The sequence below is a fragment of the Giraffa tippelskirchi genome, chromosome 9, assembly GCF_054371585.1.
Source record: "Giraffa tippelskirchi isolate mGirTip1 chromosome 9, T2T-mGirTip1v1.2.pri, whole genome shotgun sequence".
NCBI classification, from domain to species: Eukaryota; Metazoa; Chordata; class Mammalia; order Artiodactyla; family Giraffidae; genus Giraffa; species Giraffa tippelskirchi.
This window is the reverse complement of record NC_137283.1, coordinates 145,255,675-145,273,244: the sequence shown is the minus strand read 5'-3', so window position 1 is coordinate 145,273,244 and position 17,570 is coordinate 145,255,675. Positions and strand designations below refer to the sequence as shown.

General features: G+C 38.7%; 1 protein-coding gene across 1 annotated transcript in view; it reads right to left on the bottom strand.

The window, feature by feature from the left end:
* The window catches only part of UTRN (utrophin), a 538,953-nt gene that overhangs the window by 371,803 nt on the left and 149,580 nt on the right, over nucleotides 1–17,570 (bottom strand). The window contains exons 15-21 of the mRNA XM_081531053.1: nucleotides 17,422–17,529; nucleotides 16,963–17,142; nucleotides 15,590–15,759; nucleotides 10,862–10,985; nucleotides 6,781–6,868; nucleotides 1,358–1,599; nucleotides 544–724 (exon numbers count right to left, since the gene is read on the bottom strand). Of these exons, the coding sequence (XP_081387179.1) occupies nucleotides 544–724; nucleotides 1,358–1,599; nucleotides 6,781–6,868; nucleotides 10,862–10,985; nucleotides 15,590–15,759; nucleotides 16,963–17,142; nucleotides 17,422–17,529 (1,093 nt within the window). The remainder of the gene's footprint in view (nucleotides 1–543; nucleotides 725–1,357; nucleotides 1,600–6,780; nucleotides 6,869–10,861; nucleotides 10,986–15,589; nucleotides 15,760–16,962; nucleotides 17,143–17,421; nucleotides 17,530–17,570) is intronic.

Genomic DNA, 17,570 nt, shown 5'->3' with positions numbered 1-17,570 from the left:
TTTGAAAAGAGGAGATGGTATTGCTAAAATTTAACCATTTGGAGCAAACAGCAGCAAGCGATCATTCTTTTTAGCCCTATTAGTAATGATATCAGCTGGCCTCCTTCAGTGAAAGGGAGAAACAACACCCTAAAAAAAAACTCTAAAAATCATTATATCCTATTAACACAGTCTGACTAGCATGTGAAAGATGTCTGCATTTTTACAAACAAGTGTGAATCCAGGAAATAGTCCGAATATACTTTAAGAAGTGGAACAGTGGCAAGCACAGAGGAAAATACAGTGAGGCTGGTATAAAACAATCAAGTGTACTAAAGGTCTAAATGCATGCAAGGTCTAATGCAAGGTCCAACTCTTTGTGACACCATGGACTATAGCCCGCCAGGCTCCTCTGTCTATCGGATTTCCCAGGCAAGAATATTGAAATGGGTTGCCATTTCCTTCTCCAGGTTTAAATATTGGGAGTAATTTTTAAGTCAAGTCAAACTGAGAAAGCAAGATAGTGGAATCCTCTAATAGAAAAACGCAAGAGAGTGGGTTTACCATTCTCGAGCTGTCGGTGGCACTCCTCTAAACCCTGTTGCACAGCTTGGTAGCGGCCCACCAAGCTGTCGAAATCCTGCTGGACAAAGTCTGGGGTGAAAGGCCGAGACTTCAAGGCTGAGCAGCTTGCACGCAGCATTTCAATTCTGGAGTGGAGGCTACGGAGGTTTGTCAGCTCCCGCTACGAAGAGAAAATGTGAACACACCACTCGCTGAGGATGAACATCCTCACAGAAAATCAATCAGAGCAGAGTTCACCGAAAGCATGTGATACAAGGATACATGTATCCCCTCCCTGGTGAGCCTCCCTCCAACTCACCCCACCCCATCCCTCTTGGTCATCACAGAGCACCGAGCTGAGCTTCCTGTTCTATACTCAGGTAGCTGTTGTGTGCAAGCGAAAGTGCTTGTTGATCAGTTGTGACCGACTCTTTGAGACGCTATGGATGATAGCCTGCCAGGTTTCTCTGTCATAGGGATTCTCCAGGCAAGAATACTGGAGTCAGTTGCCATTCCCTCTTGCCGAGGATCTTCCCAACCCAGGGACTGAACCCAGGTCTCCCTCATTGCAGGCAGATTCTTTACCAACTGAGCCACCAGGGAACTAGCTATTTTACACCCAGTAGTGTATATACGTCAGGGCTCCTCTCTCAATTCGCCCAACCCTTTCCTACTCTCCTTGTGTCTACAAGTCCATTCTCTGTGTTTCTATTCTTCAGTACTATTTTTCTCGATTCCTTATATAGCGAGCATCGTCTTTAAATACAGAACTGGACATACAGTCCTTTCATGTGCTGGATGGTTGTGTCTTTACCTGATAGGAGTCCTTCAAGCTTGGCAAGGACTCCTGGGGAGATTCTGCAGAGGCAGTGTGTTTTACCCACTCTTCTTTTGTCTTTATGGTCTTTTCAAGCTCATCAAGGTGCTTGAAATAAGCATTAATATCTTCCTGCAGCTGTATTTTTCTTGCCTGATCTTCCAAACGCTGTGATATATTCTTCCATTCTGATAATACCTTCTCTAAAATATTTTTTACTTCTTCAGTAGGAAGACCTTCTACGTAAACATAAAAAATAAGCAGACACTTCAGATATTATTACAAAATTTGTTTTCAATTTGCTGTAGACATTATAATATATTGAAAATAATGAGGCAGTATCATATTTACTGATCACTCCCCTAAGTTCCTTTTTACACAACAAAAATTAAAATGATGCTCTCAAAAATAATTATGTTTAATTCCCTGATAAAAACAGGAGAGGGGGAGCTTATAATAGCAGTTCAGGAGCAGAGTGACCATCACAAAAAGCGTTAACAGTGGAGTGTCAGCCACTGCCTTCTCTATAGGATGTGTGTTTCTGTCCTTAGCAACCTACTGCTCAACTAGTTTCTAGTCTGAGTCTGAGAAACAAAATGAAGTGTTTGGATTTGTCTGGGGCTCTGACATCAGAAGGCAGGCCCTCTGTCACCAGGAAAAAGAGAGAAAAAGGAGGAGACAGACTGAGACTTTGGTGACCAAACCACATGTCACAGGAATTGCAAAACAAATGTCTAGAGCCCCTAGTGCTGGGAGCAACCTCGTGATTGCAGGAATAGGAAACCAGCAGGCAGGATTCAGCAAGAAGCATTAGCAAGCCTACTGGAATGTTACACATAGACCAGGAAATGCCAAAATATCAATGCAGTGCTAAGATTACCTACTTTAGAAACATATCAGAAAAAAAAAAAACCACCATTATGTTTATTGTTGACATTTTATAATTTTGTTTGTCTCATATTTTTGAGAGGTAGAGAATGTTCATAAAAATAAGAGCTATATATAATAACGGTTTTATCATAGTCTTTCCCTTAATATAAAATACCATCAAATCGTAAAATTACTATGAAAAATTATGGGAAATCTGCAAAAGAAATGTTATCTCCTGAGGAGGGCATGCATGTTGAAAAGATGGGCTTAACATATATTATTTGAGCAGGAGGGCAATAAAACTTTGTAAATATATGCCGTCAAAATCCAGGGTAATGAGAGCTCTATGGGGGGGGAAATGGCATATAAGACAAAAGATCACTTAGGATCCAGAAACGATGCAATTTTGAAAATATTTGTAACACACCACATCCACTGAAAATTAGAAATGCAAACATGACATTACATAATGTGCATATATCACCCATGTCAATTGCTGAAGTAAACTGTCCATCATTACATAGGTAATACGATATCACATCTAGACAAAGCATTCACACCACAGTTTAAGTTCAATTATCCCTGTTAATTCAGGTCATAAACTAAATAAATTACTAAAAAAAAAAAAAAAAATAGTTTTTTCTGACAAACTACCTGAGCAGTGGAAATCTAGCCTGTGCTTCTGCCTGGCCATTTCTATTTTAAGTGGGCAAAGAAATACCATCGGCCACTTCAAATTTACATGTCAGGGTAATTTATGATAAACAAGAAAGAAAATTAAGCTGGCAAATAAAATTCTTGAGATGGAAAATTGTCACCACAAATCCAGAAAATAGGTAAGAGGTACTTATTTTAGGTTCTAGGCAAGCTGAAAAATCTCCAAATATTTTTTTATTCACTGACAATATTTCACCGTCCATTCACTTTGCCCTTTCAAACCAGTTCTTGAAATTTAAATCTCCCTCCTCTAAGATTGATATTATTATAGTTTGGACCAGTATCAAAGTAATAAGTAAAGCGCAGTTTACATCTTAAAAAAGGAACACCGTACACAGTCTTTTAAAACAATTGTTTTGCTCCTAGAGGTCCAGAGTTACAGCTTTTCTATTTCTATAGAACATCCAACTCATAGATGAATGATCTAAAGCCAAAATCAATATCTCATCCTTGTATTAATTTTCTAGAAGGGATAAAATATAACATATTCTGGCTACTTACTCTCACTTGACTTTAGCTTTTCAATCTATCACTATTAAAATCAAGGGAAATGCTTGCAAAACATTTCATCATTATCAAATTCCTTAGGCTTCTGTGTGTGTTTGACTCTTTGCAACCCCGTGAACTATAGCTCACCAGGCTCCTTTGTCCATGGAATTCTCCAGACAAGAATACTGGAGTGGGTTGCCATTTCCTTCTCCAGGGGATCATCCCACCCCAGGGATCAAACCCAGGTCTCCCACGTTGCAGGCAGACTCTTTAGCATCTGAGCCACAAGGACTTTGGCAGACAAACAGGAGGCAGTTCTTAAAGCTACATCATCCAAGTAAGTGCCCCACTTTCCTGTTATAGTAATTAACGATCTTGTGGAATAAAATAAGCTAAACCAAGAAAACCAGGTTTGGTATGGCAGTTGTGAAAGTCAAACGAAACAAATTATTTCACTTTTTAGAAACATTTTTGTGCTACAAGAGATGTCACAAAATGTAATTCACACGCATTAGGTAGAAAGGTCCTATCAGACTGCAGTGTGCTGGAATGTTTTGATGAAACTAGTTTGAAAAAAACAGTGATGCAATTATTTGAACATCTGTCTACTGAAGAAGTTGATGTGCTTTTCTAACTGAATTGAATCATGTATCTGCATCCTTACACAGGCAGACTCTGGGTAAATTTACACTCTGTAAAAAAACTTCTACATTAATTATCCAAGGTCTAGGATTTATTTTCAATGTAATGAGGAGGAGGAAGGGCAGGGAGAATCACCCAGTTGTTCTTTCATTTCTGGTCAATATTTCTGGTTTTAAAACAGCAGTAGGATTAACAGCACTAACCACATGTTAAGAAGGAAAATGCAACACCGTAAAATTAGAATAATGGATAAAATGGAATGACAGTGGGAAATTTTTTAAATCACTTTTATTCTCTCACTAACAAAAGGCACACACTCCCCAAAAGTGAGAAAATTAAACCCAGAATATATAGACTATGTTCAGATCAATGTCCCCATTTCGAAGCTTCCCAACCCATCTTCAAAAATTTTAATGACAAATGTTTTTTAAAATAAACAGAATTGGGCCCCTGAGTGAATGAATGAATTTCCACTCCTACCAAAGCTCAAAAAAAAAAAAAAAAAGTAATGCAAAATATCAAAGGTTCACTATAAAATTAAACAAGTATACATGAGGTCACAAAATTCATCCCTTTAAAAAATATCATATATTCCCTGATATTTGTACTTGATCTTTCACAAATAGCGCTTTCACATGAACTCAGTTTTCAGAGTATATATTATAGAAAATGCCTATTCACAGTAAGATTTTATCAAGCAAAAGGTGTAGTCACATATCAAAACTACTTCACTTTCTAGACAAGGGAGCAAAGCAACAAAAGGGTTACTTGATTTGCCCAATGACACAAAACTAGGAAAAGACAGGAGACACCAAGGTCTCCCATTCATTCCCCAATTCAGTGTTATTCTTGCTGTAACATATCACCTCTCACCACCTCCCTCCCTATGTGGTCTTTCTATGAGTCTCTGAACTCTAAATCTGCCATACCCACCAAAAGCTTTCACAGACAAGAAGTTAATTCAGTTCACAGATTTATGAAATTACCCCCTCATCACCCAGATAAAGTCTGGTTTCCAAGCTACAATGTTGATGTAGAAGTGAAGAAGCTATGATTGTAACTAACATGAATTTAACACACAATTTATTGTAATTATTGAAGTATCTTAAAGGAAATTACATTCTCTGTCTCTAGGTCCCTTCAAGTAAATACTTGAAAGAGTAATCTTCAAGTGGGGTGCCCGCACCCAGTAATAAGACACTTAGGGTGGACATGAATGAAAATATTATTCTACTTGGAAGCAATGGGAAGTAGAGAGACAGGGAGGGAAAGAGAGACAGAAGGAATGAGGGAGGGAGAAGGAAAGAGAGAAATTAAGCTGTACTAATAATGACAATGGTACATTTGCATAATTAATAAATAAATGTATATATACTGGGCACATACATTTTTTTGTGTATGTGTATGTGACCTCAGTATATATAGAAAATAAATTGACATATTTTTCAAAAGGCAGAGGGAAAAACAATCTAAAGTGTTTTAAAATGTGGTTTTCTGGGATGGAAGCGATTGATTGATCCATTACAGACACCAGGAAACTTTCTGGAGGGGTGGAAATATTCTATATATTCATAAGTGTGTGTAGGTTTGTCAAAACAACCCAGTTTCATATATTTCAATATAACTTTAAAAATGTGAAAATACTAATAATGATTAAGTGGATGAGGAGTGAGTAGGAGTAAAGGTAATTTGAGAATGGTAGACTATCATTAATTCCTGAAGGGATAATTGATACAGGAGGTTCACTGTACTAGTCTATCTGCTTTGTGTATATTTCCATTTTCTATAGTAAGAAGTCAAAAAATAAAAAGGTTGAAAACTACATTGTTGAAGAGTCTCATCGACTAATATTCGCAACTCAACTTTGGGTGTCTCTGGCTTTTATCAAGGAGAACTGCAACAGACTTCCAAATCACTTATCATTGTTGGAATAAAGAATAGGGCTTATAAGAAAAGTCTTTCAAAGCAAGAATCATATACAAAACTGTATGGCAGAAATATTAATCTTTACATTCTCCAGAGCCACTAGGTTTATGGGGGAAAAAAGTTCTTTAATATAGGTAAAAATTTCAAATACAAGTAATACCTTGTCAAATTTAACTATAATAAAATACCTGTACTAAATCAGCCTAATGCACTGAAAGCTATCAAAAATCAAATAATCTCAACAAATTTACCCTAATATAACTTCACATCCCTAAGATTGCCAAAGTAACATTTTCTTTTACTGCCTCCCTCCAATATGTAACCCCAAGGATGGGATTTTAAAATCTCCCACACAACTGGATTCTAACTCCTGCTGAGGTATGAGAGTTTTATTTGGGTTCTCTTATCCATATAAATATCCATATAAATCCTAAAGGAAATCAGTCCTGAATATTCATTGGAAGGACTGATGTTGAAGCTGAAACTCCAATACTTTGGCCACCTGATGCGAAGAGCTGACTCATTGGAAAAGACCCTGATGCTGGGAAAGATTGAAGGCAGGAGGAGAAGGGGACAACAGAGGATGAGAGGTTGCATGACATCAATGATTCGATGGACATGAGTTTGAGTAATCTCCAGGAGTTGGTGATGGACAGGGAAGCCTGGCGTGCTGCAGTCCACGGGGTCACAAAGAGTCGGACATGACCGAGTGACTGAACTGAAACAGCACTGTGTCACCATCTAAGAAAATATTTTTTAAAAGGCAAAGTTCTCACCTTTTCCCATTTGCTCCAAAAGGATTTGTCCAGTTTGGTTTAATTCTTCCAGTCGGGGTTTTATTTCCATCTGTTCTTTTTCTAATCCCTGAAAATAAAGTCCCAAATATAAGAACAGTTCAAACTTTGTCCTCAGTATAATGCTGATGCTTCTTGACATTTTTATATTTTATGGCCCTCCCATATTCTCTTTAGGGGTTACAGTCAAAGTTTACCTAAGAAGATACTACAAGATAAAACTATGCCATTTCAGGCTGCCCTCCAGAATGCCAGAGGTTATTAAATGTCAGAAGGTAAATTCAAACAAACAGTATAAAACCTTCACTTCTTTTATAAGAGAAAAAGTTGTACACTACATTTATGAGTTTCTATCAGGAGGAAATAATTAAAATTAGTATTTTAGATCCAGGATATCTAGTCACATATATGAACTCAGTATACTCCACACCATAAAAATAAGTTTGAGTCAGATGAATGTGCTATGAAGACAGAGATTACCAAACAAAAATTATCTAAGATTTAAGAAAGAAATAATTTGAGTCTCAATATCATTTGTTGGTTTTATATTAAGCATAGGGTATAATGCAAATTTTAACCACAAGCATAATTCACACATAATTTTTAGACACTGACAATATGTTTCAGGACCCAAACTAAAGAATTTTATTCTTTATATTTGGAAATGGTTGCAAATTTTCCTATTTATGTCTCTATGGTTTGATATTCTCAATGTCCCTATATCTCAGAGACAGAAGAACACAAAATCTTCCAGAATCAGTAAGAAAAGGCTGAGCAAAACTATGGACACACACACACACACTCAAATTTTTGTGTACACAGTCAATATTAGAAATTTCTCCAATTGATAATTATCTATTAAGTACTCAAATAGTACCCAAAATAGCACAATCAAATCTTCCAGGCAAAAACAAAACAAAAACTTCCAGGTAAACTATATTATTTCAACCAGATAACCTGGAGAAGAATCTACTTTTAAGGTCTATGCAGGTAACCACTATCAAATATTCAATAAATTTGGCTCTCCTATTTTGATGCACACAAACTTTACTGCAACTCAGTCAAACAACCATTTTTATAGTCACAGATCAAGAAAGAGCAAGAGATTCTAAGAAACACCACTTACTTTTGTTAAACTAACTACCAATGCAAAAAAGTTACCATCGAACTGGAGAAAATTATTACCTGCATTATACTAAACTGATGTTCTGCTACTTTTTATGGCAATGATAGATTGAACAAAGGATTCTCCACTCAGATATTGCATCAGTTAGAACAAGTTTTTCCTTTATTAAAACAAAACTAGCTGATATTTCCCAAATTTGCAAGAAAAGTTAGCAATGGTTAAATTTTCTTTATTTTACATATTTCCCATCCCACTGATACTATTTGTCTAAAACAACAAAATAAGCAAACTTATAAATAAAGGAAAAACGTAAGAACTGCCAGTCATGCCTTACATACACATGTGAAAGTCGCCCAGTCGTGTCTGACTCTTTGCAACCCCATGGACTAGACAGTCCATGGAATTCTCTAGGCCAGAATACTGGAGTGGGTAGCCTTTCCCTTCTCCAGGGATCTTCCCAACCCAGGGATCAAACCCAGGTCTCCCACATTGCAGGTGGATTATTTTCCAGCTGAGCCACAAGGGAAGCCCAAGAATACTGGAGTGGGCGGCCTATCCCTTCCACAATCGTTATTTTTGTCCTCTCAAATATCACAGTAACAATTTCTGAAAGTAAAATTCTTTCTAGATCACAGGATGGAATTTATCAATATTTTATTGGACTTGTTCCATAAAGATCACTATAACTTCCAAGTTCTCTGCCAGTTTACTGCCTTTGATTAATATCCTTTACTGGTCTTTCAGAAGCACATGAAATCATGGAACACAGCTTTCACATCTGGCTCTCTTGATCCCCTGTGCAGAGGGCTCTGATAATGGTGCTTCCACATCCCCACTGTCCACAGTCATCATTCTCCCTTCCCATAAGCCTAGAACTTGACAGAGTGCTGAAAACTCAGGCTTCAGTGGAAAATCATCCTCACTTTCTAAGCACTGGCAGTGGATATATAAACAATGATGTAAATGCAATAAGGGTTTTCACAGAGGTATGGTCAAAGCAATATGGAATCTGCCTATCGAGGCTAATGGAAGCTTTCTGAAGAAGAGGGCATTTCAGCCACAAAGCACAAAGGCTTACTAAACAGCCATTTGGAGTCTGGAAAACAACCCATGGAGAAGGCAAAGGATTGAGAAAAGCACAGGAGTCAGGAGGGCTGGAGCTCTGAGGAGTGAACGAGAGCTGCAGAGGCTGCGCTGAGAGGTAGAGAAGACACCTGCCTGGGAGGCCTTTATGCTGGGTCCTGGCATCATTTACATCATCTCCCCACAGCATGGGAAGTCATCAGTTAATTGCAAGCACTGGAGCTGCATGATCAGATTGATATCTTAGACTGACCACTGGTCAGAGAAGCTAAGGCTGTGAGACTTTGAGAAGGGAAGGTAAACAGTGGCAAATGCTGCAGAGAAAGGAGGTCTGAGGAAAATGGAAATCTGTCCTTTTGAAAGCAATCGTCAGTGGTGACCTCTAACTAAGAACAGTCACAGTGGAACAGCACAGAGGCAAAAATCAGTCTCAACTTCTCACGCAAACATTCAAAGTCGGGTCTAACCCCAAACCACCTCTCCAGCCTTAACTCTCTACCACTTTTACACACACATCTAGCACAAAACAAAACAAATTCTCTGTTCCAAGCATTACAGCATGATTGCCCCACTCTGAACCTCTGCTCAAGGGCACTGCCTGCCAGGTTTGCCCTTGAGCCCAGCTCCAAGCCCCTCTGTTCAGTGTCACTTTTCCCTCGGGACTTCACCAGGAAATAGAGGCAGCTGCAATCCTGGCCTCCTCTCAATTTCCACAGTACCTACTACTTTCTAACTCACATCATGGACATCTATATACACATCTTATTTTTTAAACGTTCTCCAAACCCTTTTCCAACAAAGGTCCATCTAGTCAAAGCTATGGTTCTTCCAGTAGTCACGTATGGATGTGAGAGTTAGACCATCAAAAAAGCTGAGTGCGGAAGAATTGATGCTTTTCAATTGTGGTGGTGTTGGAGAAGACTCTTGAGAGTCTCTTGGACTGCAAGGAAATCAAACCAGTCAATCCTAAAAGAAATCAACCCTGAATATTCATTGGAAGGACTGATGCTGAAGCTGAAGCTCCAATACCTTGGCCACCTGATGCGAAGAACTGACTCACTGGAAAAGACGCTGGGAAAGATTGAAAGCAGGAGAAGGAGATAACAGAGGATGAGATGGTTGGATGACATCACTGACTCAATGGACATGAGTCTGAGCAAGCTCCAGGAGTTGGTGATGGACAGGGAAGCCTGGCGTGCTGCAGTCCATGGGGTTACAATGAGTTGGACATGACTGAGCAACTGAACTGAACTGAAACTCTTTACAAACTCCACTGGTGATGGAGATGGCAATGCAGACCTGCTCTAAGTGCCCAAATAATTCATGCAAAGATGCACAGAGACTTCATGAACACCAACAACATAAATCACTACAACCTCCTGCTTCAATTTACAGTACTACACATGCAGTATAAAGTAGCACAGCTAAGATCCCATACATTTTATAGTATTTATTTTTTAAAATACATCTCTTATCTAAAAAGAATGTATATAGAAGAAATCTGGAGATTCGAAATTGTTGTATTCTGAAGCCAAAACATCTTCAGCATACGTTCATATAATATTAGGTACCAAGTTAAGATAGATCTAATCAAGCTAAAAGAGTAGTAACAACTGGACCATCTTAGCAAGTGTCCCTTCCTGCACATCTCAGTGGTTAAAGAAGGAAGAAAAAAGGGAATTGATGTCAGCCTGCTTGAACAGATTCAAAATGTACTAGAGAGTTCTAAGAGCTACCTTATGGCTACATTTATTTTACAGGAAAATTTTGGATCCCATTACATCTTTATACCAACAGCAGATCCATTCTGATGAAATATTTTATTCACTGGGATATTTTTGTTTTATGTTTTACCTTCAACTTCTTTTTCATTTCTGACGTTTCTTGCATCTTCTTATACTCTTTTATCTCTGTGGCTTGAATGGTAGTCTTTGATTTCAAGATCCAGTTCAACAGCTCAGCACTTATAGCATCAAACCTGATTTAAGATTCAGATGTTACCAATTGTCATTCATTTTCTACTATTGTTTCACTTGGCTCAAGAAAGAGAGCAACCACAACACTGATACGGCATGTGGTTTTAAACACGCCTCCAAAATAAAGGCAACTCAGAAATACAGTAACCACACAAAATCACATCATACATTTACAGTTTAAAGTATGAAAAGAGGAACAAAGTTGTAATGTTAATAAATAAAGAAAATTATTAAATAAAATTTCTAAACATTATAAGAAACCCCTTGTATTTTCACAAGCTCTTTGTAGATCATGAAAAACAGATATTGTGAGATACCCACAGGTAGCAACAAGTACAGACATTCCTAAACTAACACCTTCTTTAACTCAACATGTAATTACTGAGCCGCATATATCCCAGGCACTGGACTGGGCTCTTATTATAAAGGTAAACCAGAAACAATCCCAGAAATGCATAGGATGCCTCCTAATTCAGTCAGGGAGGGATGGCTTCCTGGAGAACAGCCTAATGCCCAGGACTTATCCTTGCAAAGGGAGAACAAGGAAAGTGAGGAACACATTTTGAGCACTATAAGCAGTTAAGTGCAGCTGGAATAGCAGGCACTAACTAAGCAGGGGAGAACAATAGATGATGTGGCAGAGAGCCACTCAGACCAGTAACTGGAAGGCCCCACAGGGTAGCTGAAGGAGCTGGCCCTTAACCGAAAGGCAACAGAAAACCAGTTAGGGTCTTCAAGCATGGCACTGACATGATTATATTTATCCTTTTGGGTCCCTGAAAAGAAAGAATAAAGAGAGGCAAGTTCAGAGAATAGACTGTGGTAGTCACAGGAGCCAGAACTAAGTAACAGTAGAAAAGGAAAAAAGGGAACGGACCTGGGAGGTGTTGAGAAGGTCAGTTAAAACCACAGCGACAAGGATCAAGAGGAGAAACATTCAGTGGCTGCTGGCCATATGCCAGGCCCTTTTCTAAATGGTTTCTGTGCATTATTAACTCCAGGAATCCTCACAACAACCCTGTGAGTATACACTATTATTATCCCTTCTAATGATGAAGGAATTGAGCTCACAGAGGTTTTAAATAACTTCTCCAGACCACAAAGCTAACAAAGGCTAGAGCTGAGATTTAAGCTGAGCAGCCTGTGCTTGTAACCAGGACTCTGAACACAGAACTCAAAGCAACTTCTGGATATTTTTAGAGATTCTCAAGTAAGCACAGGTTGTCCTTGCTGATTCTTTTGGGAAACTTGGCTGAAACGGTTTTCAGTGAATTCTGAGTATTTGTCTTTTCACCAAGGTAAATTTTTCTTGTCATGTGAATTGGATTTTGTGATACTCTAGGCAAATAACCAAAGGTCACAGTATCAGTAACCACGGTACACTCCTCATGTCATCTTCACAGCAGATTTCTATTTAATCTTTCAGGAGCACAAACCAAAGATCATGTTTGAAATGACCTTGGAAACTTAGTCCATCTCTGCCCTCAATATGAGCAAGAACAATGTGAATGTATTAGAGCTGTCATGATCATCTCAGGTCATGTTAATAGACAGGAATCTAGATTACAGGAAATGACTGTTACTATGGTGTTAAAAGAAAAAAAAAAAAAAAAAAACAGCCACTAGCAGCACCAGGAGAGGAGAAGGGAAAATAAACCATTACTTCTGAAGCATGAATTATAAGCTGTGCTACACACTTATTCAAGGTTCATACCTGTTCGGACAGCCCATTTTAAGACAAGCTAATAGTGCTTTCCTACATCAGACTAAAAATATTAAAGGACCTGAAAACCAAGTCTCACTAGGATGCTTAACAATATTCTGGGCTTTAGGACAATGTAAATTAGAATATGAAACATAACCTTAAATTCTGAAGAGGTACCATATTGAAAGGGGGTGATGTTGTTGCATAACACTCCAAAATGCAAAACTAGCACCATGAGTAGACTGAGAGGGGTTTTAAAGTTTAAAAAAAAAAAAAAAACAATATTTGGGTAAAATTTCTAATAATGAAATTTCACTGCTGTCTATCATAACAAACTGAATGCACTCAAGCCTCTATGTGTCTAAGAATGAACTGAAGCCATTTCTGCATCAATCAAATCACAGACAGAAGACTGTGGAACTCACAACTGGTTGCCCACCCAACCAACCCACACCTCCCTCCCCACATTTCTTCCTTGCTGCCTGAGTACCCCCAGAACACAACTACAGAGATGGAAAACGCAGGATAGATTCAACCTCCCAGGAATCCAGGGCAGGGCAAATGTCTGAGTTTTGCCCAGTGAGACCAGAGTCAGGGAGTTAGCTAATATCTTCCGGACAAGGTCTTTCTCCCTGATTAAAACAAAGAAAAAAAATTTTTTTTAGAAGACAAATAAGGAAAAACTTCCCTGCCTGCGTGTAAAGCGGGTTATACAAAGTTGGTATGCCAAGTGCTACAGTAGCACCTTGGGGCCATGAGAAGACAAGTTTTGCCTTTTATCTTGCTAACATGCTGAGGATGGCAGAGACAAGGTCAGCATCGGCTGACCCACACCATCCCATTAAAACTGCCCCACCTCCAGACTTCTTGCAATGTGAGATAGTCAATGACCTCATTGTATAAGTCACTTTGGGCACAGTATTCTGTTTATTGCAACAGAACTCACCCTATACAACATGGACATGTATAAGATTGTATAGTTAGGCACCGTGACATTGTGATTTATAGTAAGAAATAAATATTTGGTCTTCAGCCTTGTTTCTGAGACAGACTTCCCAAACTCTTGGAATTTCCAAAGTGATAAGAGCAACAAGGGTGTCATTTGTCATGTTAGTGAGATGACTTTTGAATCCCATCTAAAAAAATAGGCTGGCTGTTAGGAGACCCAACCTTGTGATTAGAGGGTTGGAACTTTTAGTCTCACCTTGCTTCCCTGACCTCAGGGGAGAGGAGAAGGGCTGGAGGTTGAATCAATCGCCAAAGATCAATGATCTAATCAATCATGACTTTGTAATGCAGCCTCCCTAAAAACCCACAAGGATAGGGATCAGAGAGCTTCGGGTAGGTGAGCACACGGATGTTCAAGGAGAGCAGGGCACCTGGATAGGGCATGGGAGCCCACACCCTCTCCCCAGGTCTTGCCCTGTGCAGCTCCTCAGTCCGGCTGTCCCTGAGTTGTATCCTTTTATAACAAACCAGTCATCTATTAAGTAAAATGTTTTCCTAAATTCGATAAGCTGCTCTACCAAGTTAACTGAAGCAGAGGAGGTGGTGTTAGAAATCTTTGAATTATAGACAGTTGGTCAGAACTATAGGTAACAAGCTGGATTTGTAACTGGCATCTGAAGTCCAAGGAGGAGGTGGTGGAACCCTCTAACCTGTAGCCAGTTGGTAAGAAGCATAGGTAACCTGGCACTTGATCTCGGATGGGGGAGGAGCAGGAGAAAGCAGACCTGGAGGAATAAACCCCTAACCTGTGAAATTAGAATTGGTACCAGAACCTATTCATGCACCCTAGTCTTTCACAGCCTGCCCAGCTTCCAAATGCACAAAGTCAGCACTGGAGAGATGCACTGCCTGATACATGGGCAGAATATAAACACTCAGGAAATAAAAGGTCCACAGAAAGTCAACATCACAAGCATCTCCCTCATCTGCTGCCTTGGCTCCAGAAGTAAAAGTTCCACAGCTGTTGTTTGCAACTCAGAGGTCCAACTCATGGTCCTACAAGGAGATGCTGTCAGGATGCAGGAACACAGCCTTATTACCAAAACTAAAGTCAACAAGTAAAACTGCAATCCTGCTTTGTCTAACAAAAGCTAAATTGGGGAAATCATATCATTTTTATTCAGACAAAGGTAATTGCCCATGTACGTAAGCACCGGAATTTTGCTGTCAAAGGGCAAGAAAACAGCAGTATTCAAGGGCTGCTCTGAGACTATCTGCTCCAGGGCCAGTGAGCATGGTCCCTGGCCCATAGGAAAGCCCTGCAGAGGATCCAATGCTAGTGACAGCTCAATGTATGCCAGTCATGGCTGTTCCTCCCACAAAGAACCTGAGTTTCTTTTGAGTCAGAAAATGAAACAAATTTTACCAAAGATGGATCTTTGGTAACATGAAGAACCTGTTATTAAGACAAAGGAATTAACAAAGAAAGAAAGAAGACATGAAGGAAAAAGATCTAAAGAAATTATTTCCCTGAATTAAGTATCTTTTAAAGGTAAGAAGAAGGAGAGTCACAAAGAATAAGGAGATAGATCTAAAGCAAAACTATAGGAAATGTGACAGTGGAAGAAAGAATAAAAAAAGGATTGCGGACAATTATATCCGCCCACAGTAAACGATGGGAAAGAAAGAACTCAGGAAACGATATATTCTGTCCATGAAGGCTATAGGCACACAGTTCTCCCAATCGAACCAAAGATAAATAAAATCATCCAGATGACTTAGATGCTTAACCACTATAAAGTGGAATATTCAGAAGACTCAGAGGTAGTGAGTGGTTCAGTAGTTGAATTTTCATTGCAATAATTATGTTTAAATTTGCATATGATTAGTGATCAGTACAAAATAAGTACCGAGCACAAAATATTAATATATTATGTGCAAAATAGTTCTCACTTTTTTTTAGCTTCCAAATCCACAGGGATCTGTCTCTTCTTTGGAGGAGGAGGAGGAGGCAGCTCTTGCTTAGACCTTTTTGTAGTTACTTGTTCTCTTAGGCGAATCGTCTCTAAAAGATCCTTCTGAGGAATCTGGGACATTCCCAGCTTTGCAACAGCCTGAGTCACCTGAAATAAAAATCAACCAGGTTTAATGTTTTACAACAGATTTATTGGAATATAATTCACAAGCCATAAAATTCTCCCTTCGAAAATATACGATACCATGGTCATCAATATATTCAGAGGTGTTGTGCAACCATGTCCACTTTCTAATTCCAGAGTAGGTTTATCATTTTAAAAGGAAATTCCATACCCAGTAACAGTCACTCCCATACTTCTCTCCCTCTTGCCCCCTGGAAATGACTAATCTACTTCCTGTCTCTACGGATTTGCCTATTCTGGATATGTCATGTATTAATAGATAGAATCAGTGCATTAATCTTGTGACCAGCTACTTTTACTTGGCACAATGTTTTCAGGGGTTCATCTCTGTTGTATAATGTATTGGTACACTATTTTATTATTACTTAATAATATTCCCAGGTGGCGCTAGGGGTGAGGAGCTTGTCTGCCAATGCAGAAAATGTAAGAGATGCAGGTTTGATCCCTGGGTTGGGAAGATCCCCTCAAGTAGGAAATGGCAACCCACTCCAGTATTCTTGTCTAGAGAATCCCACGGACAGAGGAGCCTGGAAGGCTACAGTCCACAGAGTCACAAAGGGTGGGACATGACTGAAGTGACTTGGCACACAGCACACAATAATATTCCATTGTATGAATATATCACATTTTGTCCATCCATGTATCTACTGATGGATGTATGGGTTGTTTCACTTTTTGGCTATTGTGAATTTTGCTGCTATAAACATTCATGTACAAACCAAAGTGTTATTTTTGATCAAGATGCTAAAATATTTTTTAAATTTATAAGATTATTTAAGATGAAAAAGTCATTTTGGAGGAGGAAATAGCAACCCACTCCAGTACCCTTGCTTGGTAAATCCCATGGACAGAGGAGCCTGGCAAGCTACAGGTCATGGGGTCACAACTGAGTGACTGAGCACAAAGATCATTTAATGGATTCATGTCTAAGTGTTATCAGTTACTAATGGTTGAATGACTGGATATCAGAAGTTTTTTAAGATCTATTAAAATTTACTTTAGAAAACTAAAGAAGATACATGTCAATTTTTCAATTTTACAGCTAACCAGGTATAAAAAAAACAACTTTTTAGTTAAACTACTACTTTTATTTCATAAACACTAAAACAAACCTGAATGTATAATTTCTACTTAATGGCACAAGGTATTACCCAAAGCAAAAGGTACCTGGTTGGAGGAATCTTCCAATCTCTGAACCAAAGAATCCCATCTCTGAGTCAGTTCCTCTGAGTCACTGTTGATCTTCTTGGATGTCTTAGGATTATCAAGTAATTGACCCACATCCTGGCCAATCTCACTCAGCTGATCCAATGCTTGGCGCTTCATTTCCATGTCTTCCTTCAAAATCTAGTATTTCAGATACTTATTAGATCACTGCATCACTTTAAACAGGAACTTATCTTCCTGTTCCCCAGTCAGAAAATGTAAACATGTATATTTTAGAGTAAAATTTACCTGCTTTAATTCCCTAAAGCTAAAACATAAGACTTCTGGTTCTAGTTCATTACAGGGCAGCATTCTAGTGTTAGGGAAATGAATTCATTCACTAAATTCTACTAACCATTGACATAAAACACTAAAATATCATAGGTTCACAAGAGAGATGTTGACAATGACATCACTTACAGCCAGTCGTCGAACACTGACGCTTAGTTCCTTTTGGTCTTTGAAGTTGCTTGTCTGGACTTTATTTAAAGATTCTTCTTTTTCAGTTAACCATGCTTTCAATAAGCACTGCGAATAATAACCAAAGTTAGAAATATATTTAGGGAATC